The 26573-nt window shown below is 35.0% G+C and overlaps 2 protein-coding genes across 4 annotated transcripts in view; one reads left to right on the plus strand and one right to left on the minus strand.

Moving 5' to 3' along the window:
* LOC137922700 (uncharacterized) overlaps positions 1-11913 on the plus strand; it is a 35929-nt gene extending 24016 nt beyond the window's left edge. For 2 of the 3 annotated variants that reach the window (XM_068765727.1, XM_068765728.1), the window contains exons 4-9: positions 1744-2607; positions 3490-3673; positions 5001-5149; positions 5941-6124; positions 7475-7499; positions 7706-8032. In XM_068765727.1, coding sequence (XP_068621828.1) covers positions 1744-2607; positions 3490-3673; positions 5001-5149; positions 5941-6124; positions 7475-7499; positions 7706-7798 — 1499 coding nt within the window. In that variant the 3' untranslated portion in view covers positions 7799-8032. Of the gene's footprint in view, positions 1-1743; positions 2608-3489; positions 3674-5000; positions 5150-5940; positions 6125-7474; positions 7500-7705; positions 8033-11369 lie in introns of those variants that run through there. The other variant, XM_068765729.1, reaches the window with a different exon arrangement.
* A 4709-nt stretch (positions 11914-16622) lies between these two features.
* On the minus strand, positions 16623-21116 carry LOC137922868 (fibrohexamerin-like). The gene is made up of 5 exons (XM_068765960.1): positions 21044-21116; positions 19361-19577; positions 18368-18504; positions 17397-17507; positions 16623-16773 (listed from the first exon to the last, which is right to left on the minus strand). Exons 1-5 carry the CDS (start codon positions 21087-21089, stop codon positions 16634-16636), a joined length of 651 nt encoding a protein of 216 aa, XP_068622061.1. The 5' UTR covers positions 21090-21116; the 3' UTR covers positions 16623-16633.
* Positions 21117-26573: the final 5457 nt, after the last annotated feature.

The following is a 26573-nucleotide window of genomic DNA, read 5'->3' on the forward strand; positions in this document are numbered from 1 at the left end:
ACACGACGCAAATTGAAACGCCGCAAAGTGAATTAAGGTTTTCTATAGAAAACCATGTAAAGATCGAAGATAGGTTCCAGGGTCTCGAAAATACTACTTTTAAAAAACAAAAATATTATAACTATGCAATTAAATAAATTGGAATAATATTTACATTTTTTGTAACCCGAAACAACAGTTAAAAATTTATATAAATGTACGAGTATTATTCAATTTTAAAAAAAGCACAACATACTACATTACAACACACTACGTAATTGAAACTGAATTCTAAAATTAGCAAATTAAAGTGAAAATAAAACTGTATTAAAATTGTGTTGATTTTTAGTTAGAAAGGGAATCCCCGTGTGATGGCATGGCGCTATTAGAAACAAAAGTTTTGCATCTTTTAGAAAAAAAAGAAAACTTAAAAAAAAATTTAAGGCTCGAACCCAAAACAACGCAACCTCGAAAATCTAACGACGCACAGTGAAAATTAGTACTAATTAAGCAGCGACGCAACTGAAAAAAAAAACGCAAAACGAAACGACGCAAAGCGAGGTTTTGGTATATATATATTGTGATTCTTTCCACGGATTGTTTCATAAAAAGTCTCATACAAAACATGTTTATTCAAGTAGGTATTTACATGCAACTTTAAATCGACATATATTTTAACATATGTAGTAAGATACCACCGTTTTGGTACGCTGATCTGTTGAAAAAAGCCGGAAAGAAATTTAACAGGTTGCGCTTTTCAAATGAAATACAATGTTTGATGTACACGTTATAAAACTAAGGTTCTACACATTTCAATTGATAAACACTATTCGATGCTTTAATAAGATTTATTTGATAATTTACATTTAATTTTAGATTAATAATAAAATGAAGGTTTAAAATATCTTGTAGAGCCTTGAATTCCAATCGGAATGATACAATACAGTCTAATTTTTTTAAAAATATGTTTTTGCAATTACGTTTAATATTTCCAATTTTTTTTTGTTTACGTTTAACTTAAATCGTACACTATTTAAAACTAAGTTCAAGTTGACTATTTATTATGATTATTTAAAAAAAAACCTTTGGTGTCTTGTTTATTTTTAACAACGATCAGATTCTAACATAGCGGTTTGTTCGACCATTTATTATTCTTACTTAACATACAGTTAAACTTCAAGTTTATTAACTTAATGTGTTGCTATTAACGAATCAAAGCTAGTGTTACTTCTTTGCAGACTTAATTGTAAAAAGCACGTGAAGCATTAGGTTTAATAATGCGATTTGCTAAAGCTTTCTGTGAACGTACAATATGTGTAGATTTGTAACCCCTACTGCGATATGTGGACTGACATTATAGGTCGCGACGCAAGACCATCGTGACCATCTTTGAGGAGTTCACTGGAAGGCATAGAGCTCCCCCATAGATCGCTGAGGTGACAGGTCCTGCCCTGCTTGCATCTAGTGACTTTCCGCTACCTTACTTATGTCATTGGTCCATCTGGTGAGAGAGTCCACAAAGGAACTTTTGTGGACACTGTTTTAATAATAGAATCCATAGAAACGATACGACCGTACTTTAGAATGGTGTTAAGAATCGTGGTCACTTTTATTACGTCACCATGAGCTGGTAGACGCGGCGTGAGTAAGCTAGCCCACTAGCTTGACCGAGGATGTGGGTAGTGGGTGGTGGGAACAGCAGACATGAAATTCTAGAACTTATATCTTTACTATTCTTAAGTTGTGTTCGTATTCCGACAGCAGCAGTAGCAGGCTGGTCATCCCACGCCAACAGGGATACGAAGATATACGTCCAGCCGGAGAATGTCACTACAATACATCAACCAAAAGATCTCTGCACGAAGAAAGACAAGAAGGAGAAGAACAAACTGTTTCTATTGATTGTCGTCTGCTCCTCTACCGTCAACTTCGAGCAGAGAATCGCCATCAGGGAAACCTGGGGAAACTATAGATTCTACCTCAAATTATCTAGAATATTCCACGCTGTTAAGGAGAAATACAAGAATTACAACGCAAGCCTCGATCTTGAGCCAACGGATAGCTCGAGTAATACAACTGCCTTCGATAAGGTTAGGAGACATCCGCTTCGTATATCCGGCTTTGGGCAACTCCTACCCGAGCTGGCTAAAGCCTTGCAGAGTAACATGGCCACGGTAAGCACAGAAGCGATGGAAGAAAAGCGATTCGATGATGAAAAGGAAGACGAGAGAATGCTGCCAGAGTTTGATATGAACAAAGTGTTGGGTGATCAAGAGGAAGACCAGGACTTTGATTACGAATACGGCAGTAACATCATGAAAATACCCCCCAAAGGATACGAGGATACACCAGATGTGGGTAGGATTATATCTCTGCTGAAACACATCAAAACCTTCCCTAAGCCCACAGAAGATGATTCAGAAGGTGTAGTCAATCCTGACTACAGGCTGGTGTTTCTCCTGGGACAGCCTCCTCATGATAACAATACAGAGGTCCAGGAGAGGATTGAGACGGAGGCGGAAGCGTACGGCGATATCATCCAGGAGGGGTTCATCGATTCGTACAACAATCTGACCCTGAAGTCAATCATGATGCTGAAGTGGGTCACAAATAACTGCAATGAAAGTGGTAAGGATATTTTCCATGACAACCTGAGAATTGTTGAACTTGTGTCTTTGATTTTTTATAATAATAACTCGCTTTGTATATAAAATTGTCAGTTACTAAAACTGTTATGATCATCATTATCATTGAGATCACAGAAAGTCCACTGTTGGGCATAGGCCATACCCATAGATTTCCTGACAGTGTTCTATATTCAGCGTCTTCCAATTACCTTAAACTAAAACTTAGATTTAGGATGATTGAATATATTGTAATGGCTTATTTAATAAAATGCTTTAATGACAATATGTCTATATCGAATCACACTGTATACATTTTTTTTCTATGTGAACGCGAAAAGCCAGTAATTTTTTTTAGTCTGTGGCTACAGATAGTAAACAATAATTATTTTTAATGTTATTAGAATTTTTTTACAATAATATCATTAAGTTATTTATTATTTCAGAAACTATTTTTTGGATAGGCACAATACATAAATTGACAATAAATTATCTGTACAATCACCTCCTTAAAGATTTTACATGTATAGCCTATGTGGTATTAATAGTACCCAGCAATAAATACTGTACATCGACCTATGGAAAGAAACAATCGGCTAATTTCGGCTTCGTATAGCACTATCTCTGTCCTACACTACCTACTTATGTGACGTTTTGTCAGTCGTTGTATTTCGTGCGACAGAGATAACGCTCTACGAAACCGAAATTAGTCGATTGTCTCTTTCCTAAAGTCGATGTCCAATATTTATCGCTGGGTACTGTACACTTTATATTGTCATATTATTTTGCCCAAGAAACCTTTCTAAGTCTTTAGCCTATGTATCGACTTTGATTAGTAAAAACCATTCATAAGTACTAAGAAAATTATTATTTTTTTATATTTCAGTCCGTTACATACTCAAAACCGACGACGATATATATATTAACGTGCCAAGTCTGGTGACGAATCTCAGGAAACGTGCGAAGGCTTTCGACGAAAGCGTCGCCAAAGGGATCATGAATAAAGAATACCTGTTGTTAGGTGACCTCATCTGTGGCGCTCGGCCGGTGCAGAATTCGAAGAGCAAATGGTGAGACTTTCCTCTCTCTCTCTTTTTTTAATAATTCAGGAACTTTCACTGCTGAAAAAGTTGCTGTGAGAATGTGACAAAATATGATGGAAGTAAGAGAATTTGTAAAGTGTAAAAGAGAGTGTGAAAATATAAAATGAAAAAATATATTGATAATAATAGCTCTGCCTCTAAAATAAGATTTTCATTTATATGGCCTCCGCTATCGGGGGCCTTTCTTACCCCTAACTAGTTTGGGATAGATATTTTTATTTTTCCTTTAATTAATTTTTTTCACATATGTAAGAAAAGGACCAATATTTAGCCATTTGAATTGATTCAAAATCGCTTTCGTCATTTGAAAATACAACTATATACAATACCCGGCGACAAATTTTGCACGTCGACCTTTAGAAAGAGAATCGGCTAATATTAGCTTCATAGAGCACTATCTCTGTCCCATACTACGTATTTGACGTTTTGTCAGTAGTGCGACAGAGATAACGCTCTACGAATCTAAAATTAGCCGATTGTCTCTTTCCAAAGGTCGTTCTGCAATTTTTATCGCCGGGTACTCTAGTCCAGTATTTTTAACCTTTTATCTACCGTGTCCCACCTAGGCCTCTCTAAAACTTTGTGCCAAACACAACAGTTGCTCTTTTTACAAGTAGTTTATAATTTCAAACACCTCAATATGTCAACAAACCAAATTCCACTCATTTCGATCTACTAAAAACTCTTGTATGCTATAATAAGATCGATTTAATAATATACTTTTAATTTTAGATTTAAAACTATAAAAAGGAAGGTATATGATATCCCGTGCAAAATTATTATACAGTATTCGGCGATAAATATTGTACATCGACCTCTGGGAAGAGACAATCGGCTAATTTCGGCTTCGTAGAGCACTACCTCTGTCCCACACTATGTATTTGACGTTTTGTCAGTCGTGTATAACCTATTCGGTATTAACAGTACTCGGCGATAAATACTGCACATCGACTTTTGGAAAGAGACAATCGGGTAATTTCGGCTTCGTATAGTCTATCTCTGTCCTTCACTGCCTACGTGACGTTTTGTCAGACGTTGTATTTCGTGCGACAGAGATAACGCTTTACGATTACTGAAATTAGCCGATTGTCTCTTTCCAAAGGTCGGTGTGCAATATTTATCGCTGGGTACCGTATATATACGTACTGTCGGACCCATGAAGGATTTGTTAACTTTTGAAAACGATGAGCTTATTCTTTTTTCTTGTATTTTGTTTTAATATTAAAATCCTAGAAGTGATAAATTTAAGAATCTGCATCCGTGGCGTTTGCTGACTGTACATTACCGCGCGCAGGTACAGTCCGCGTTACATGTACGCGGGGCGAGTTTACCCGCGGTACCTGTCGGGCACGGGGTACCTGATGGCGGCTCCTGCGGCACACGCCCTCTATGCCGCCGCCCTCACAACCACTTACTTCCATCTAGAAGACATTTACATAACCGGTGGGTAGAATGAATTTTTAATAAATTATGGCTACAATAAATATTACATATAAAGTATATGTTGCTAAACCTAGCGGAGTTCTTTTGTACAACTACCCACGTTAAACAATAGCGTGTGGCAATCAACTACCAGCGCCATCTATTGGTGGCGCCCATAACAGCATTCCGGCACATTAATAATTTAACAATGTAATGTAGTTTTGGCCAATTTTATCAATTAGTAAAATATACAGGATGATTGATTAAACTAACTTGCGATATTCCTATGTAAAGAGGTCATACTGAAATATGTTATATTATTTTTTTCTATTGGAATATGACAGGCAAATGTCTTTGGATGTACAAAACAGTAATTTCAAAGTAACTTTGTATGAGATCATTACAATCATTTATAATCGTCAGCTATATTATATCATTGATTTATGTACAGGGTGTACCATATATTAATTGACAGCAAAAGAGCTTTATATTCACCATTTTAAAATGTTATGACTATAAACAATCACCCTGTTTTGGGAAAATCTGACCTCCGCGAAGTGCGTCCAGGGTACATTCAATGAAAAAAGTTTTAACGGATATTTTTTTTAAATATCTTTTTTGTTTAACAATATTTTTATTTTAATATATATTATCCTATTCGGTACGAAGATAAAACTAAAAACTTAAATCATATGGATACATTGAGCATTTCTTCACTAATAAATAGTGTAACTAACGCGATATTTTATATATGTATATGACCCCAAATCTGACACCAATGAAACATGCTTGACCCAGTTAATTTATTTCAGGTATGTGCGCAATCAGGTCATCTCCGAAGGTGATAGCGCGTGATGACCCAGGCTTCTCCTACGCTCCGGTGCCGCCAACTGGTGGAGCTTGCGTGGCACATTCACGAATCTCCACCCACCGGGTCCTGCCGGACCACATGCGAGAGATACAACGTACGCTCATGAACCCTATGGCTTCGGACAGGTGAGTTTTTCCCACCCCCAGCCTAAGCTCACTGCTGGGACATCAATTTCTTTAGTAGGTTTCATTAATAAAGCTTCATAAATCATCACCGAAGGTTATGAACTGGAGGCTTCTTCTTAGATGTCTCTTTATTTTTTAAGGTTGCTGTATTGAAACATTTTGGCGCAATAGGTGACTAGCTCTTTCAATACTATCTACTAGATATCTCCTTCTTTGTATTATTATTCTAGAATTGACTAGAGGTTGAAATTCCTTCTTATCATAAGAATGTGGAATTAATTAAAAACAAAGTGTGCACGTAAACGGGAGTAAATTTCTAGCATCACCTTTGTCTTCCGTTTTGCTCTCTTTCCAAGTCAAAAAGTCTGGGATGAAACAGAGAAAAACAGATTGGCAAAAGAAAAAAAAACCTTATTAGAAGTTTATGGCTTGTGTTGTCCAAGATGTGGTAGCGTACGTTAGGCTTTACAACATTTCAATTCAACTAGAGAGCAATAAGTGAGTAGGAACGAGAAGAATAGCAGAAAAACTACGATCACCGACATAGTGATGATTAGTTTGATGTGCCAATGGGGAAATATTTTGTGCAAGCGACCACCGTTGATGACGAAATTTTCTCAAGTGACGACCACAAGCCAGTAGACGCGGCGTGGGTAAGACCTCCCCCCCCCCCAACAAGTGACCTGATGACACAGTTAGTCTGTGGAAGTTGCTGAATCTTTGGTGAAGGCCGAGATGCAGTGGTACAAATAGGTTCTTCGAAGAAAAAATTTGCTTTTTTTATACATGTTTCATTTATAGATATATGGATCAAATAATAAAAATTGTAAAATGTTATTTCCCATATTGTAAGTTGATTGGGACGTAATTTCTGAGTATTACACGCGGGTGTCGCGGTGTAGGGAGAGAGGCAATCTACGGTTCTCGGGGCTGACGGCCCGCGTACCAGGTTTAGGATTACCTTTCTGTATTGACATTCACCTTTACCAACCAAATTTCTCTCTAAATAGCCATATATCAGAATCATTTCTGATATGTGCTGATGCTGATGTTCATCATGCTGGTGTTCTCTCTTGACAGACCAAAATCTTTCGGAACTAGTGTGATTTTTCTATTATACCCGCGCTATATACAAAATCACTATGAATTTAATTCAAAGTTATATCATTGCCATTATAGTTGTGTGGGCTTTTGGTATAATTATCACTCAAGGTACAGTGAGTTTTATTAATACTACACGTTATTGAACATAAAAATAAGTCTGGACAAGTATACTTCACCATATCCTTGGGGATTCTATATTGGTCGATATATCAAATTTTATATATACGTAATATATTTCTTTTTCAGATGCGAAAGAAAACTTTTGGCACAGGTAAGAACTCACATTATTTCAGATCAATATTTAATATCTCTATCCGCAGCGACCTCCTTTTTATGTGTATATTTTAATAAACTTATATATACATATGTGACATTGTCCAAATATATATTGCTAGCAATATTTCTGGGAGGTACAGAAAAGGGTTTTATTTGAAATTGTAGTGCAGATGATAAATTGATGGTGAACAAATGCTCTAGGTAAAAAGGTCATCATCGCCCGGTCCAAGTGGCGCGCCTTTAAATAAGAAACATAGCCGTCGCTTCTATCGGAACGGTCCACGGTGCAAATAAACACGCAGCTGACATAGAACCGAAGATAGCAGTTGACTCGAAGAGGAAACACGTTAACCAGGGTTCAACTTAAACACCAACCGACATGACAATAAACGAATATATAATTGTTCAAAAAACTACATAATAGGTTGATAAATACTGTATGTCGGTGACGTTTAAAGCTTCACCGGGTTTAGTGGCAGCTAAACGCTCTTAGAGCTCTTTACAGTAACTATAGTTCGTTCGCGTTAAGACTGCAGTGCAGTCCGCTCGCGTTAAGAATACAATATAGTCTATTTGCGTTAAAACTGTTGTATAGTCCGTTCGCGTTACGAGTTCAGCACAGTCCGACCGCGTTAAGAGTTCAGCACAGTCCGATCCGTAATAAATAATAGCATTGGATACAATCGTTGTGATCAAAAGTGTGTCTATAACTTGTCTCTGTAACTTTGTAATTGGGAAATACCTTTTTGTCGGTATTAGTTGCCATTGTCCGTCGGCCTACGTTATTACTGCATTGTTGACGCGAACGAACTAAATAATCTATTTATATTCAAATTGGAAAGTACTTTTGCTATATCCAATCTACGTTGTAACAGTGCCAACATATTTGATTTAAACATCACCCACCATCACTCATGATAACATAATCACAAAGAAAATCTCATTAATGTAAGTTAGATTTCGAGAGTGAATACATAAGGTTAATTAAAAATCCTTCGGGCTACCTCCCTGAGATAATGCATAGATGTAATTTATTTAAATCTCATAAAAAATCGTTACTAAAGTTCAAAATAATCATAAATATTTTAACTCTAGTCCATTTAACGGGTTAATTGTATTCCAAATCGGCTTACCAATTGTAAAATATATCGGTTAAATAGAACCAAATATTTAATGTACAAAATATAATAAGTTAGGTGATACTGACTGATGGAGGAAGGGAATCTCGAAGACGCCTCCGTGGTGTGCAAGCTGTTGTGATAGTAATCCTGCCTTGAATACGGTCGACTAACTGTCTTAATATATACGTGCTGTTTCGAGTATAGTGTATATAAAAATTAACTAGGCAATAACTCATTTATTTCTTTAAATATTTATTTTAATAAAAAGGACCCTTAAATACCTTATCATTAATGAAAAGTACCCTTAAATATTTGCTTTAATGAAAAGTACCCTTAAATATTTAATTTTAATGAAAAGGACCCTTAAGTACAATTTTGTCAGCGAAAAGGGCCGTTAAATATGTTTTTGTTTTTGTTACATTTGAAAATATTGGAAGCAATCGTAATTTTTTCTTAACAAAGCCTATATGTATAAATATGTAATAATTTGCACAATGCCTTAAAAGATAGCAGTGTATATTTTGACAGCGAAACATATGCCTAAATAGTTGTAGAGATAGGTTATGAATTGGGTGCCTTCTGAACTGTATTTAATAAGGTATTAACTTTGCTCCTGAAGGTTCTACTTTTAGTTTTCGAAGCGTTAAACTTTTCGCTTGAATGTTTTAATTTTTAGCAGTGAAATAGACCCTTAAATATATAAACTACTGTTAAATATATCAATGTTTATAATTAAACCATTTGCATCAAAGGCGTGTGATTGTTTTTACGAGTCACTAAATACCTTTTTAATCTCTTATCATCTCTTGTTATTTGGCTTAAAATGATTCGTCCTATAGAACTGTGCTGTATTGGTTTAGATTCATTCAAGAATTAGAGATAGCACACCGTAAGCTGTATTTCCAAACATATTTGTAATTATGATGGCATACTCTAGGGACCTTTAACGTGGGGTCTATACTTCATACACTATATGAAATTATTATATCATCGGGCGTATCACCCCTAAGGCTGTATATCATCACCATCATTTTTCCAGGACAGCTGTAGGTCTATTACTGCTAGAAATAGGCCTCTTCTAAGTTTCAAAAATTACAGGCTTGAATCTAACACCTCCCAATAATCTTCAAGGTCGTCTGTTAATCTCTTGTGCGTGTTCTCTGCCGTTGGCGATCCGTGGTCTCCATTCCAAGACCCTAAAACCCTTGAATTTGTCGTCTCTCTCGCCTGTTGTTAAGCGATGACGAGGTCTACGATTCTATATGCTTCCCCCAGAAGAAACCTATTCACTCTTGATTTGAATACTCCCAAGTTATAGTTGGCTAAAAACAAAGGCAGCATTAGGTCGATCCACTCCTTGTTTGTTCGCCCAATAAAAGTATTATCAAAAAGCATAGTGCGGGTAGAAGGAATTTTAACCCTTTCCAGTCCAATGTCGAGTGTCACTCGACACTGATATTGTTCCACAAGCTCCACTGTCGAGTGATACTCGACATGGTGTAATACTTTTTTTTGCGGAATATTTTAAAACGGGAAAGATTTTTGTTACTAAAATGTTTGAATCACGAATGAATGAAACATATTCTAGAATCGCAAGATACTATAATTCAATTAAATTTTAGCTGGTGGAATGAATCAAAAACAGCCTTGGAGTGGAAAGGGTTAACCGTGTACGGATGTCGTGAATCTGTACGTCTGGTTGAACGATAAGAAAGGAGATGGGGGAATTACCTGTTGAATCTCCAAGGCACACTTTTCAAAATGCAGTCTATAGAATACTGGCAACTTTACGCTGGATTGAGAAATCTCCATGGTCTTTTGAACAACTGTTGCCTTCAATGTATGTATTTAATGCAGGTGAAATAATATGTCAAATGTATCTAGGGGAATTGTGACCTCTGAGTTTGGTCCATGGTGTCTGGGCAAGAGCCTCTGGGAGGAGTACCTTGGCCTAGACTGTCACTTAATATGCATTTGAGTGTATCCAAGTAATAGAGACTCGATGGACTCCTATAGTCGAACTAAGCGACATCTATCGTTGACAGGTCGAAGAAATTACCCGAACTTTGCTGACAAAGAGTTACGTAGAATCTTCTTATGTTCTTCTAAGTACGTGATATCTTTGAAATCCGAACACTATGGTGGTTCAAGTGACTTGTTCATCTTTTTCTCTCTTCGTCTCTTATTATTCATTGTATCCTTATGTGTACTAATAAACAAGACGGAAATATACATCTACCCTCGATTATACTTTATCACGTGTTTTTTTGAAATATATACATACTCCTTAAAGTAACACCTATAAATAAGTATGAAATTTATTTTCGATTTTAATACTTATAAAATTTCGTTTTGATGCAAATGTGTTTAAATTGTTTGAAATTTTAAATCTACCCTCAAAAATAATATTTGTCATGTTAAATTTGTTATCTGTATTCAGCATTATTTCGTATTATATTTAATTTATAATCTGTAATGCGTCGCGGTGGTTTATATTCTGTTGAAATGTTTTAGCGCCAAAATTTACGATGAAATGTTTACAAGTGCTTTTTAGTTTTGTCATTTTAAATGAGAACATGCAATGGACGATTGGGAAATTCATGAAAATTTTTTGGGAAATTGTTAAACAGATAAGTTATTTGTGATTTGTTTTTAAATTCATTGTATTTAGTGTACGTTTTAGTTAGTCATACGCAGTATTCATTTTTTTTATGTTTGTTTCAATTTTTATTTTTCGTTCCCAGATGAATAAACGCCAGGGAAGAATGTATGTTCTTTACAAGTACCTGCGTTTGCTCGTCAGCGATTCTTGTTGAGGGATCACCATTTAACACCGCCATCGGCCATTGCATTCTATTATCGACTCAAATCCATTGAAATTGAGTCGAAATTTATGGCACAATTGGTCATTTAAAGCCAGATCGGTCACGCTCATTTTATATTATTATAATCAAAGATCGAATATTCGAATGGATGTAAAAATTCATGTGTTGGAATAATATGGAAAGAGCTTTTGTAAGATCATACTCATTGAAGTCTACTCTATATTTTTATATCATTAGGTAATATACATTCGAATATCCAATCTATGATTTATGATTCTCATTAGCTAATGTAGTGTTAAATTTTTTTTTATTTAGAAATCATTGCATTTTAAATCACATTTCTATGTTGGTATATGATAGTTTTAAATATGAAATTCTCATAGTTATAATTCAGTGAACAGTGGCAGCCCAAAGATAGAGGATTGTGACTTGTGATCATAGGTCACGGGTTCATTCCTGGATATGATGTTATATATAATTCATCATTGCATTAATTATATAGGATTGCCACTGCTCACATACAAGTTTACAGAGGATGGGTGATAGCGTTCTCTGCGTACCAAATCAAACTGCGATCGCCAACCCGCCTGACAATGGTGGCGATTATGGTATATCCCCCATAGATATAGGAGGGGGGGGGGGGTATGCCTTGTGGTGTCTATGGGCTGAAAAGACAAAACAATCAAGAAGCTTAAAAATTATTGGGCGAATGCCTTCGTTCAAAGCTATTGCAGTGATTTTTCATTATATACGTTACAACTATATACTTTTTCGTATTAAAATTAATGAATTTAGATTTTAATTATTGAACTATCAAATGTGAATATGCCTACTCTATTGGATGAATATTATTCTGTTTTTAAAAATTTGTATAGTTTGAAATGATTTTAACGGCTCCTTGCTTACAATGTTTATTTATATTGTTTTTAAAAATCTGATATTAAATTTTAATTCTTAATATGGGCCCGTGGAAATGGTGTAGCTAAAGGTGCAATATATTGATTACAATAGCTTTCTAAAGAATAATTTAATCCAGAGGTTCCCAACCTTTTTTCACATAGACCGCTTTCAATATTTATCTGGTTCTGGTAAACTTTGATTTTTTTATCTGCCTACATCGATAGGTGAAATCAAACCAACTTTTTAGTTCCTAATGAAGCAGATAAATATTCTTGTACCCTCATTTTCGCCACGTTTATATAGAAACACCGTCAAGTCTTTCATGGACTTTTATTGACCCTTGAGGGTCCACCAGGATTTGAAACAGAAATGCCCAGACTTTTTCTCATGGACCACTTTTAAAATATAGCCCGTCATGGTGGATACCTTTGCAGCGACATTTCTGTCATTTGCCCAAAACTGTAAAAAATTATTATCATATTACATTCTTGTGAACCCTTTGATTTGATCCCTGGGTCCCTGGGTCCACCTGGACAACTTTGGAGATTGGAGATCTCAGGATTTAAATAATTGAACTAGAAAGCTTATATCGAAAACAACATATATATTGGGTATTCTCTTATAGCTCTCTCTGGAGACGTCATAATATATTTTATTATATTTTTATTGGCTGATGAACTTGAATATTTGGTTAATTATTTCAATAAATTGTTTAGAAATGAAATGATTTTTTTGCAGTCGTTTTTAATAATGTTTTAAATCAATTGACTAGCGATATACGTTTTATTATATGTTTGTTATTAGTTGGGTTGTAGTAAATTCTTGGAGTGAAATCTTTTTAAATTAATATGTTAACATAAATCTTTTCCCGCCTTTTTTCGCAATTTTGACAGTTTCACAGATCATAAAGTCTGCGGCGACATTTTTTTTTTTTGTAATTTTAAATACGCAGTTCAAAATTATCGTTATTATTGAATTTAGGAACAAATGTATTAATTAAAATTAACAGTTACACAATAATATCGGGTTATTTTGAAGCTTGATTTTTTTTATATTGAACCATCTACATAATGGTATTTTTAACTATGACAGCTATGGAATAGTTTTTTTTTTACGTGCAAACACATTTAGCTATTGGCCATGGATACCATTGTCGTTGTTGTCATATGGAGAAAGGAGACATATCTTTCTCTGTTTCAAAACATGTAACAACAATGTTATTTTGAATTTCGAACACACCCTTATATTAGAATTTTTCTTTTACTATCATATGATTTTAAAAAACGAACAAATTTTTAATTTTTAATATCGATTTAAATCGTGATATAAAATAATCGATTCCGAAATTGTCTTTTAGAGGAGCTACGAGTTTTTGGTTTAGTTTAATTAAGTTTGGTGTGTTTTTATTTCATTCTGAACATTTATTACTATATGAAAAGTTAAACTTATATACTAGAATTAACTCAACAATTTTTAATGCTTATTTTAAATATGTGATGACGTAAAAGACGTAATATGCCATATAAATGTAAGCAACGTGAATGAATAATGTAATTTTTTTTAATTTTTTGATATTTATATCGGCTTATTCGATTATTTTAACAATATCGATTATATAAAATTAGATATATAAAATTTTTTTTTCGTGACATCAAGTTTCAAAATCTATTGCGTGTATTGAAAGCGTCATTCATTAAGGTTTTCGCAAAACTATCATTACGTTTAAATAACGAGTATTGTGAAGTCTATGGGAATCGTTGGTTGAAGGCATTTGATCGGGTATGGTTAAGAGACACTTTGGAGGTAATGTTGTACCCGGCATTTGATTTGGCACATAGTGCAGAAGATTATGAATCTCGAAAAATATTGAACGGAATAGCTTTGTCTTTGTCGTACTGTGCTAGAACAGCTTAGTGTGTAAAAATAATCTCGCGTGCCAAATCATATGCCGGGCATATACCGTAAGAGTTATAGTATCAAGGCAAGTTTGTACAAGTGTGTAGTGGACAACAGACTGTACCTGGTGATTGAATTAATTTTTAAAATTACGTTGCGTGACTTATTTACGTTTGAATCTATCTCTATCTCATTTCTTCTTATGAATCTAGACGTAGTTCCAATGCTTCCGAAAAGTGTTAAAATTTTAAAGACAGTGTTACTTAAGTGATGAGTATTTATATAGCGATGATAGTTGAAATTGGTTGAGAATATTATAAAAGATGAAATATATATTATATAGAAGGTGAAGAAGTGTATATAGTCGCGTTTGATGGTCCAGTCGATTAAGTGCCTCGTAGTGGTCGCGTTAAGTTCCCAGGTTCTAAACCCGGTGGTACCTGTCGCGTTGTTAGTCTAGGGTATGTTGGTCTTGTTCAGTAAGATATATATGCGTTATACAATTCAATAAAGTTTAATGAGAATAATTTAAGTTGCGTACGGCATTGCAAGATTTATTAATGTCATTCAAAGATCTCTTAACCTTAAACAATTATACTCCTGTAACATGAACAAAACATTTTAAAAGAAATTCGAATTCGTATCAATAATACATTTAAAAGACATCTTCGAACATATTTCAACTCATGCTCATTACACTCAAACTAACTATAATAATAAATGTAAGAACAATTATTGTATACATTAATTTAAAAAAAGGAATATTGTGAAATAAATATAAGCTACTCCATGGATTTATTTTATATTTTCATAATTAATTACAATGTAAAAATCTTTTATTTGCCTCGTTCCGTTTTCGAGGCGACCAATGGAAAGTACATTAATTTAAAATACATTTAAAATTAATATTGAATATTTAATTCTTGGAAAATAAATAAATAATTTTAAATATTGTTGTAATCACGAACGCCATTAGATAAATTAAGAAAAACAGAACGATTTGAAATTCGACCAATCACAGGCGCCGGAAGCGACGCCGTCATATTTGCCGCGTAAATATTTTTGACATAATAATAGCATGTAACGTAGTTGACTGTTATTGTGAAAGTTTTGTGTGGATTTTATTTGTTATTTGCTGTGTGTGCCATAGTAGTTTGTGAATAATTTACGAGGGCTCGTTGGGTAATTGAGGTAAAAATTTTAATTTATCTAATGTTATTGTATTAATGTCAAATAAATTGTAAATGTTCAATATGTGTAGTATTTTAAAATGATTGCTTAAGATTTCATATTTTGTGAATCTCATCTGTTTTACACACGTGATATAAATATTTTTAACTAATGATCTGTTAAAGAATTTAAATTATAAAATGAAATCGATAAATTTAGTCGTAACAATCATGTTTATATATATATATATATTGCTTCAAAATTTATTTGTAATTGTCCACTTGTTTCATACCACGTGTATCGTTTTTGGTTCGAAATGTTTTGAGAATTATAGAAATGAAGCAAATAATTTATGAAATGGTTATGAATGTAATTTGTTTGTTTAGTAATAAATTAAAACGGGAAAAGATAAACTATTTCGATTTTTACCATGTACCACAGACAATACACGTGTCTACAATAGAAATGTGTTTATATATCATAAACCAAACAGGAAATGTTTTTAAATATGACAATATAATCAACATAGCTGGAATGTATGTTATATTTTTAATTGTAAATGACGCGTAATATGTGATTTGATGATGAATCGGTGATATATACGGCCCGAAGTAAAGTATGTTATATAAAAGATTTATTGACGCTGTGAATCCAATGTCGAATATAGCTTGGCCTTTCTATCTACATACGGCATAGTGTTCCGAAATGTGATGAATTTATAAATAAACATGAGAAAATATTTCACTTGTATTTATTTGTTCTTTTTATTGTCTCAAACATTAGGTTTTATAGGTTGTTATTGTGAAGTATTTAGATCGTACGGAGACGCTTGATGTTGGCCGCTTCCAACCAATCCTATTGGATATGGCCTATGTTCAGTAGTTTACGACTTTTGGCTGAAATGAGGATAATAGGGGATCCTTTTTCTCAGGCGCTCAGAAGACAATATTAAAAGGCCAAACTGAGATCCTCTCAAGGGAAGCCTTGAGCCTAGTCCAAACTATGAAGTCCGCTGCCTTGTTGTCTTGATCAATTTTCAGTTGTTGAGGAAAATCAAAAAATAAATGCCGAAAAGTATTTATTGATGAAATAAATTGTGTTAAAAGGCCAAAATGTTAATTTATTTAATTAAAGTGATTTAGGAAATGTATTCTTTGGAAAACATTAAATTTTTTTGAAAAAAAAAATCAGAGAAAGATTGAAGTGAGATTTTTTTTTTAGTAATTACAACCGAAGTTACACAGGAGTGAGTTGATGAAGTAGCGAGTGAGCAGCGGCGCGCGCCAGAAGAACGTCTCCCTCTCGAAGACGTTCAGCAATGTCAAGTCTCTTGACAGATAGTTCGCTGTCTTTCGATCTGAAAACGTGAAAATTATAGAACGCTATTGTCCGACGTCACTAAGAATTTTTCGTGCATTTTCGAGTAGTTCCCACGTGGGAATAGGACCAGCTCCATGGTCTTAGATCTTGGGAAGTCGCTAGATGTAAGCATCGCAAGAGGTGGCGATATTTATAGGAGGTGGAGAGATGACATAATGATACATCGTACTTCTCTGGCTAAATATGGTTAAATGTCAGTTTCTATTTAACCATATCTCTCACAATATACGATAATGTACAAGTGTCTCGACCAAGACTGGAGGGGTTTCTGTGGAATGAGATTTTTCTGCAATTTTCCTAGTATAAGCTCTAGGTGCCAAAAAATCGCTTATTGTCTCGTATTTTGCGACATGAGAACTGATCTGGAAATAGAATAAGGAGTCAAAGTAGAGTAACAGCATCGGGATCTCGGAATACCGCCACACTTTCTAGTAGTAATATTTACAAATGATGATAAAGTAGGTAATATAAATTAAGGTCTGGCAGAAATAATGTCGTCGATACATCTAGAGACAGGTCTACCCACAGTACGTATACCAGCTCGAACCAACGGTAGTCCTATAAAAGAAATATAATATGAAATATTTAATAATTCCTTACCGTTGGGATTGATGCGGAATTTGGGGAGAGCGACAACGTCTGCGAAGTTGAAAGAAGTACAGAGGTTCAATCCGTTGGACGCGTGCAGGTTAGTGGTCAGGCGGATCAGCGCTGCAAGAGTCACAACAAAATACAGGGTCAGTTGTAAATTTACAAATCATCGTATAAAAATGTTGTTCATATTGGAATATAGTTGACTAAGTAAAAATTAGTAGGTGGGGGTACTTTTATATCTGGCTACCGCGACATATGCAAGTGTCTAGTGAAATAACACTTAAAAAAATCAACACGTGGCGAAAGATATTTTGAACCAGTTCACCAAAAGTAAGATCGCATATTGAGTTTCGAAGATTACATGTTTGATATTGTTAGTCGTTTTGTAAGCTTTTCAGTTATTTTTTATTGTTTTCCGAAATATTTATGCGGTACCTTTACACCGCCGAGAAACAGGTTTCAGTGTTACTTACTACAACCAAACCTTCAAGATCTCAAAGAATACAACTCCATGACTTGGTACCAGCACCAAGAAGCCTGGATGTGTTGCCATGAGATTACTTTATTAGAACATCTCAACAGTTTTGTAACTCTAGGAACATTTGCTGAATTAAAACAGAACATTCGAGAAGTACTAGCGGCAGTATGAAACAACTTGTTGACGTGCTTTTGAAAACTCATTGTCATTTCGAATGTTCCCGAAGATCTTAAAAGACACATTGACAGTGAGATTTTCAAAAAGTGAATTATTTTCCTTTATTTGTTTATTAAAAACATATTCGTTTAAACACAAGTTTTTTTTTTATTTTATTTACATAAATAAACTTTGTAATGATTGGAATAATTGAAGCTATTTTTTACTTGATATCGTAAATTTATAACATGGAACTCGTTTCGACCGTTGAAATACGCTAAATGCAAGCCCATTCCAACCAACAATCTATAAGGGGAGGCAATGGTGATGAAGCCAGACTTACGGTAGGTTCCATGGTAATTGTAACTGAACCGAGTATCCTCCTGCAGCGATCGGTGCTGGATGGTCTCCCGTGTGGAGCTGAACACCAATTGAGGGCAGTCCAGAGCGAGCACGGCAGTATTGCTTGACAGGTTTAAGCTGAAAAATACAGGTTAAAGTCCATGGTGCATGCTGCATCGAGACAGTTGGGATTTTTCTGCGCTAAGCTACACCTGATGTACCGTGTATCTACACGGGCTATATAACGTCATCGTCAGCGATGCATCTAAAAGGGGAATTCCACAGAAATATAATTCTTTACATACATCGGACGAAAGAGGGCGCTCTACAGTACTTCTCGACTTGTGATTGGCTCACTATTTTTATTGGTGGAACATTGTTTTCTAAGTCTTAAATCGGTATAAATATGTGCTAAGCTTGATGAATAAAAACACTTCTACTTTTGGTTTGGTGTTGTTATTACGTCCAAGACCTTTAGAAATAATCCCATAAATCCTTACTAGAAATCATTAAAAATTCTTTACTGTGTTTGTAGAAAAGGTAAAAAATAAGCGGCTGAACAAGGCAAGCGCAGTCTAGGACGTTCATTCAAAACAGTGGACAGGCCGGTGTAGGCAGCTTATAACTGATCAAGGGAAGGCTTATATCAAGCAGAAAACGTTCAACTGTTAAATTTTGAGTACGTTATCAATTCTTTTTTTGTTTTAAATCTAAAATTAAAAGTATATTATTAAATAAATCTTACCATAGTATTAAAATTTTGTTTCGAAATGTGTGGAACTTTTTTTGTTGACTCATTTGTAAGTTGATATTGTAATGTCCACATGAAATATTGTTAAATTTAATTTTAAAGAGCAATTGTTCTAGCTCTTCTCAGATCAGCATTCGCAGCTGGTGGTAAATTACTACTTATATTTTTAAAATATATGAATAATGATATTTTGAATTTCTGAAGCTGATGACGAAATTACAAGTATGGTTATACGTTACTCACAAGAATTCAGACACTTTGCACAGGTTGTGGTTCTTGATGACGAGGTTGTAGTCTATGTAACTGGCGTTGAAGTGTGGCGCGTGGAAGTGATACTTGCTGACCGTATAGCTGGACGGCACACTTCCCACCACCCTCGGGTTGCAGTTCGAATTCGCGGCCAGGACACGCCCGATGCAATTGTAGTCGGACAGTGCACATGGCCTCCTGATATCGGAGGCTGTACCACAAGATGAACACTTAAAATACCATTTATAAAGGGGCCGTCGTTAAACTAATATAAGTAAATGAAAATAAGTTACCAAATAAACGCGTATTTCGAACGCTACCAACAAACTTTCACAAGAAAAAAAAAAAAAGTCTATGACTGAAGACATTATGATGATGATATAATTGGAGAAGAATCCACAGCGAAATTGAATATTTTAAATAAATTTGAATTTGCCCGGATTCCAGTTCGAGCTCTGAATGTGATGAGACTAAAAATAATATCACATAAAGTACATGATTCATACATAGAAATTAATAAAGTTAATTATATAAAAACGTTAAAAAATCATATTAGAATGTATAGATATTTTTAGAAAAATAAATTATTCCCAAACTGCCTTATAAGTTTGGGAATAATTTATTTTAATCTGTTACATGTGGAATGCGGATATAATTCGCCGCGGCCACGCCTGCTGCGGGCACTTTTTCGTGAACTGTATTTTTGGTTATTCAGAAAAATCGCAGTAAATTTAAAACTAATTCGTTTTTACGAAGGAAATTTTGTTTATGTTATACAGAATGCAAAGGAAGTAAAGATATGATGCCCGCATGCCAAGTGTTAAGGATATTGCTAAAGTGATCACAAAAAACTCGTCTGAGTTGTGGGATCTTTTGATATCAGAGCGCGCTTTGGACCTAAATTGAAGGTCTCCTCATGTAACTGTTCTTCTGGCATTTTCAATAACGTAAACAAATAATCTGTACTAATGATTCTGAATAGATAATAAAGTAAACGAATGTTTGATTACTTCTGTATGTCGTGAGGATTCAAATTCTGGCTGAGTCTATGTTCATTGATGGACATAGACTACCCATAGATTTACAATCGAACAGATTGGACGTCGTCTGCGCTTGCTGGTCTGTGGTTTAGAACTATAAGACCCCAGCGGCCATCTTTTCTGCACGGACCTGCCAACTACGAATTCAACTTGTAGAGATATGAGTTCTTTAATAATTTCTGAAATTAAGTTTCATTAACAATTTTGACTGTTGCCACGTATCCCAATTATACTGACAGATATACCATTAAAATTCAAACGATTGCAGTTCCCGATGTGACTCGCCTTCGCAATGACTAGGATAAAACACAAGGACTCTCGTTGCAAGTGTGGATTCAATTCGGGGAATCTTTGCTTCTAACATGGGCAGCTCTTTTAACCTGCTAAAACGTCGGAAAACCTGGTTTATCCCTTTACACACCAGATGGTAAAACAAGAAATATCATATTTACACGAAACCGCTGCAATATTGAAATTTTTCGAAATCAACAAGATCAATAAATTCATTCAAAATGAATTGAATGTTTGCGCAGAGTACAGCAAGTCTTGAATAATTTCTGAAATTTAGTTTAGACGTCATACATTTCTAGATTGAAGGATTTTCCAAAAATTGGAAACATTACAAGTATATACTCACCCACTAGAGAGGCCGAAAGCGCCAATATCAGAAGCTTGATGTACATCTCGAACACGGTCCGCTCGGCGGCCGCTGTCTCTGCACAGCTCGAGTATATTACGAAATACCCGTAGATTCTAGACAATGCAATCATCAAAGCTTGTTTTTTATTAAAAACAAAAGAAATTAATTATTTGTTAGCACAGCTGTACAAATTCATTTATTATTTACATTAATTATAAAGTAATTTGTGTTCGGTCACGTATTACGCAGATTCGCTTCGTGTTTTCAGTAATTAATACAGTTTGTCTCGCTTTCGTGAACTATCAGACTCATATTTAATTCTTTATGAGAGTACAATACATTTTTAATTTTTAAGGGTCGTTTTCACTATTCGATAATATTATAAAACTTGTTGCTGTACTTAAATTTTATGACCTAATTTCTAAATCGCGAATTCCGAACGATGTCACATTTCAAACGAAGATAAATTAATCGTCATATTAATTGAGGAAGGACACAACAGGCCTATAATATTTGCGTCGGTCGATCGTTATAATTCTGTGTAACTTTGACAATGAAATATTACATATGGAACAGTTCTGTTTACTTCACACAAGACTTTTATATCGTTCAGTTTAGGTTCCTCACTAATTAGACCATAGCTAAGGTCGCGAAAAGTCGGCGGATGCGGGTAGTGCAAGATCGGTGACCGTGAAGGGAAGACTTTTGCCATCCGACGACTTTGACTGTGCCGTCAGTCTACTTATGAGGGTCCTATTTATGACGCGTCTATCGGCTCGTGGTCAGCCAGCCACTGTACCAACAACCGCACCTGTGCTGGTATATCTGGCTTGATGTAATGGAGTGCTTGGGTCTGTCGACCTTCATACTAGGTTTAGAAGTCACCTTTCAATGCTCTACATGACCACATGTTAAATTAATATAGTAATACTGTTTGGGAAACATGTTTCAGAAATGAATCGATGGTCGTTCTTGACAAACTTTAAAGATTTTGCTTTTATACATCTCGCTTCAAAATACACCGCATACATACATTATTGAAATAGTATGTCGGCGTGACTTTGTTGTTAAAAATGCTTGATCGCAAACAATTGCTTAGCTGTTACGGTTAAACACTGTACTCTGCTATGTATTAGGGGTATCGGAAAGTATAGTCGTTTCTGTTGACATATTTTACAGAAAAACCGATTGATTTGTTACCGCTCCGATATTGAAATTTTTTATACTAAATGGCAAAAGGTTGTTGAATGAAGGTGAATATATTGTTGATTAGAAATAAAAACTTGTTCCAAAAGCAGTCGTGTGAATTTAACAAGAAAGCGACATTACTTTCCGGTCCCCCTAATACAATTTCCACTGTCGTCCCCACTTCCACTCATAGATCTCCAATAGTACTGTTTGAAAGCTACTTCAGCGTTTTTGACGACCTTAACAAGGGCCTTTCCATCTTGGTAGAACCCCTGCTCCATGCTCACCGGTTCGCGGTCTCTGCTTCTGAACCTTCTAACCCAAATCGCCATGTGTTTTGTACCCACTGTCATTATATATTGCTAATCCGTTAAGCTACAAGTTGTTTCAGTTAGTTTTGCAGCCAACATATTTCACACAGAAACTAAAGGGAGGGTAGTTCGACAAATAAAACACAATAGCTTAAAAATCATTTTTATTCATAACTATCGTACATTAATAATCATAATCAATAATATTAATCGTTTTAATTAAATACAATAATTACGGGTAATATTTGACACGGCGACACTTTCACTCGACCAAGCATATATTTATATAAATGCAGTAATTCAAACTTCAATGCTACCGATTACAAATGAAGGAATTTACAAATAAAACAAAACATTTGCACAGAATACAAAGCGATGCCGTGGACTTATAAAACAGTAACCGCCCACTATGTTGTCGTTACATGATCAGCTTCGCTAGACAATAACGTCATTTATAATCAATAGTACATTTTAAATGCGGGTAGTTCGTAAATGCACTCTATAATTTTCATATCGCTATTACATATTCAATTTAGTCATTCTATAGCTGAAAGTTTCTCAGGGGACGCCACAAACACGAAACCCTCTGGTCTGTTATAAAGTTTGACTAATAGACTTTGGAAGGTACCACAAAAAGGCTTTTATCCTAGTAAGGTATTGAGTTTTTATAATATGACAAATATTACAATTTAACATTTAAGAATGTTTTGGAAGTGTTCAATACTGCAGTGTTTTATACATTGAATAATGTACTCGTAATTATCATTTTTTTTAGTTCTAATACGTCCACGGCTGGACATAGCATCCCATTGATTTCTAATAGGTTAGTTTGCAGACACTGGATACAGGCCGTTTCCAACCGGTCTTATTTGAAACCTGTGGATGTAGCCATCCAACAGTCTACGATCTTGACTGAACTGTTCATACCCACACTATTTTATATACCTTCGGAATTACTTGATAAACCACGTGTTACACCTCATACGTGGGCATCGTTTTTACATGTTAGCAACACGCCTGAAAACCTTTCAGCTTATAAAACAACATATGTGAATTTAAATTTTTCTCTAACAATAATCTATTTAAAATGTAATATAGAAAAATATCGTGTTTATTTAATAAAAGGCCCTTATTGTTCAACTACCCGCAAACTACAACAGAAATCTTACAACGCTGTGAGGGAATTTTTATTATCGTGCTAGATTAAAACGCTACATTTAAATTATCAAATAACAATCAATGGTATAAAATTAATTTTAACATCTAAAATTCTCTTTTAAACCTTCGTAGCGGACAACAAATATTTTGGTCACACCTCATTATTTACTGTTAATAATCTATTTAGTCAGTTTCAGAAGACAGGGTGGAATTAAATGATTTTAGTCGAAACAAAGTCGGACAGTGTCTATTTACAGAACATACGTTAAGAAAATTGAACATTTAATCAAAATTTATGTCTCATAGTATATGCGGAAGTGCTAGCCAGTGCATGCGTCGTACACGAGATATCTTAGAACAGACAGCTGGATTATCGTCATCCTCATACGCTTTACAAGACTTTTGTTGACAAGACGCACACGTGATTTTTGAGAACAGATGGCCCTGCGGCTCACATACTTCGGGAAGTAACTTTAGTAAGTATGAACTCAAGTCACCGTTTGAGATATGAGAGCGTTGAACAGACGCACATGAGATACTTAAGAACAGATAGTTGGACTTTTATACCTCCACTGTCCGCCCGATCAAATACCTCTGTATCTATCACTTACGCATACACTGCAATTTAAAAGCTCACAATAATTTTATCGAAAATAATTCATACAAGAACAGAAATAACCAATTTAAATATGAGATTCATTTTAAAATTCTAAAATCCGTATAAAAGTTTTTACATGATCTACCTATTGATACTAAAAATCATAATTCTTCATGGAGCCATGTTTATACCGGTCTATATAACAATTTGATAACAATAAAATGACAGCCAAAGATTTTAAACCAATGGCAACACCGTGCCGATAACAAATTAAAGCTATTAGTGTACGCGGATGAACCACGTTGGTACAAATGTTTACACGTACCTATAGCCTACTCGCGTTTAATCACTCGTCAATATTCAACTTAGACACGCCCCTTAATTAATTAGAAAGCCGCGTTCACATTGACAAGAACACCAATAAAGATCGTACATTTAAGGACACATCTGCCACCGTTAGACTATAGATACTAAGTATACATTCCATTCAGCGACTTTGAAATGTATCAATGTTGTCATGTTTCAAAATAGCACTTTTAGAACTACCTACCCAAATTTAAAAATCGCGAAAAGTAGTACATTATCTAATGATTTTAAAATTTTCATTTTTTCGTTAAAATTATAAATATGGAAGATATCAAATACATCTCGCTTAAATTCAGTGTTGATTAGTAAGCTGACCATTCAATCAAGTCGATACAAACATGAAGGTACGTGTAAAATGAAGTAACTAATGCAATATAAAAAGCTATCATTGTTAGACGCAGCTAATGTTAACATTCCGCCGACGGCAGCCCCGTTCGATACGTAATAAGATATTTATCCAATCGAAATCCGGCGAGAATATCGTACATAACAAAATTACATTATCCCCACCCAAACATCACACAAGAGTACAAAAGACGTACGTGCGTCACAATATACATGCGATAACAAAAACTAACATAGCAACATCAAACCGCCCACCATTGGGCAACACTAAACCGGCGCGATGCGAACCCACCCGAGGTAACCAGACAACGCAACTAGCAACACTTTGGCATGAAGGCACATACGCACACCGGCGACACCCGGCACCTGTCAATGGGGCATTAGCACATTGACATCTGTCAAAGTGGCATGCCCCGCCACTTGCATCTGCCAAAAAGGCTTGAACTTCCTGGCATTTGTCAACAGAACTTGCAACTACCACAAAAAATCTGTCATAAGAGCATACCTCTCATATCTGTCAAAATGGCACCCCCCTCTTGACATCTGTCAAAAGGGCAGTGTTTCTGCTTAAATCTCTCAAAAGAATTGCCCTCTAGCTCAAAAGGACTTCACTCTTCCTGATATCAAAAAGGCTTGGAACTATGGGCATTCGTCAAAAGAGGTTGCCTACCCTAGGCATCTGTCGAAAGGCAAAAATCCCTACATCAAGTATTGACACTCAACTTGTGCGACTGCGAAAGTAAAGGATATCTATCTTGCGATATATCTGAAATGATTTACCTTTATTTGCCGAGTTATAAAATATTGAATAATAACAATTTTCATAGCTTGAAAAATCTATGTGCTTTTGGGAACACAGTTGACCATATAACATGACACTTGGCAGCCTTTCATAAGAGAACATGCCGTAGGACAGTCAAACTGCTTATAATATATATACATGTACATATAGAGCTGGCATATGACAACGGCGACATATAAAAATATTTCATAAGTCACATATGTATTTACAGTTAGCAAATATAAAATCAAAAATGGCGGCAATGTCACCAAGATAAACCTCAACCTATCTTTGACTTGAGGATTTTTTTATCTATGTCATTGTTTATATTCCCAAGAGGTCATTTGACAGCTGTCAGATTAATTCATCATCATAATTTCAGTTACAGTATGTTCACTGGACATAGGGCTTCGCCCAATTGATTTCTAATAGGCTCCTGATGGAAGCAACCTGCGTCCAGTCTTTGGACCTTAACATGATCTGTCTATAGTGTCAAGATATAATATTCAATTGTCTAATCCAGGGGTGTCAAACTCGCGGGCCGCATGCGACTCGAAGATGTTCGAAAAGAAAATTTCTACAGATATAGTAAAGAAAGTTTAAAAGAAAAGATGTCAAGTATCAAGAAGTATTAGAACAAGATTAGTCGAAATAAAAATATATGTGAACATTTTTTTACGCAATGTTTATTTGAGCCAAGTAAACTTTTGAATTTGACACCCCTGGACTAAACAAAATTTCGTCATTTAAACCGAATTTTTTTAAGAAAAGTCGCTATTT

Source organism: Battus philenor, unplaced genomic scaffold, assembly GCF_028537555.1.
Source record: "Battus philenor isolate CCGP_79_NKW_IND1 unplaced genomic scaffold, ilBatPhil1.0.hap1 SCAF_20, whole genome shotgun sequence".
Lineage (NCBI taxonomy): Eukaryota > Metazoa > Arthropoda > Insecta > Lepidoptera > Papilionidae > Battus > Battus philenor.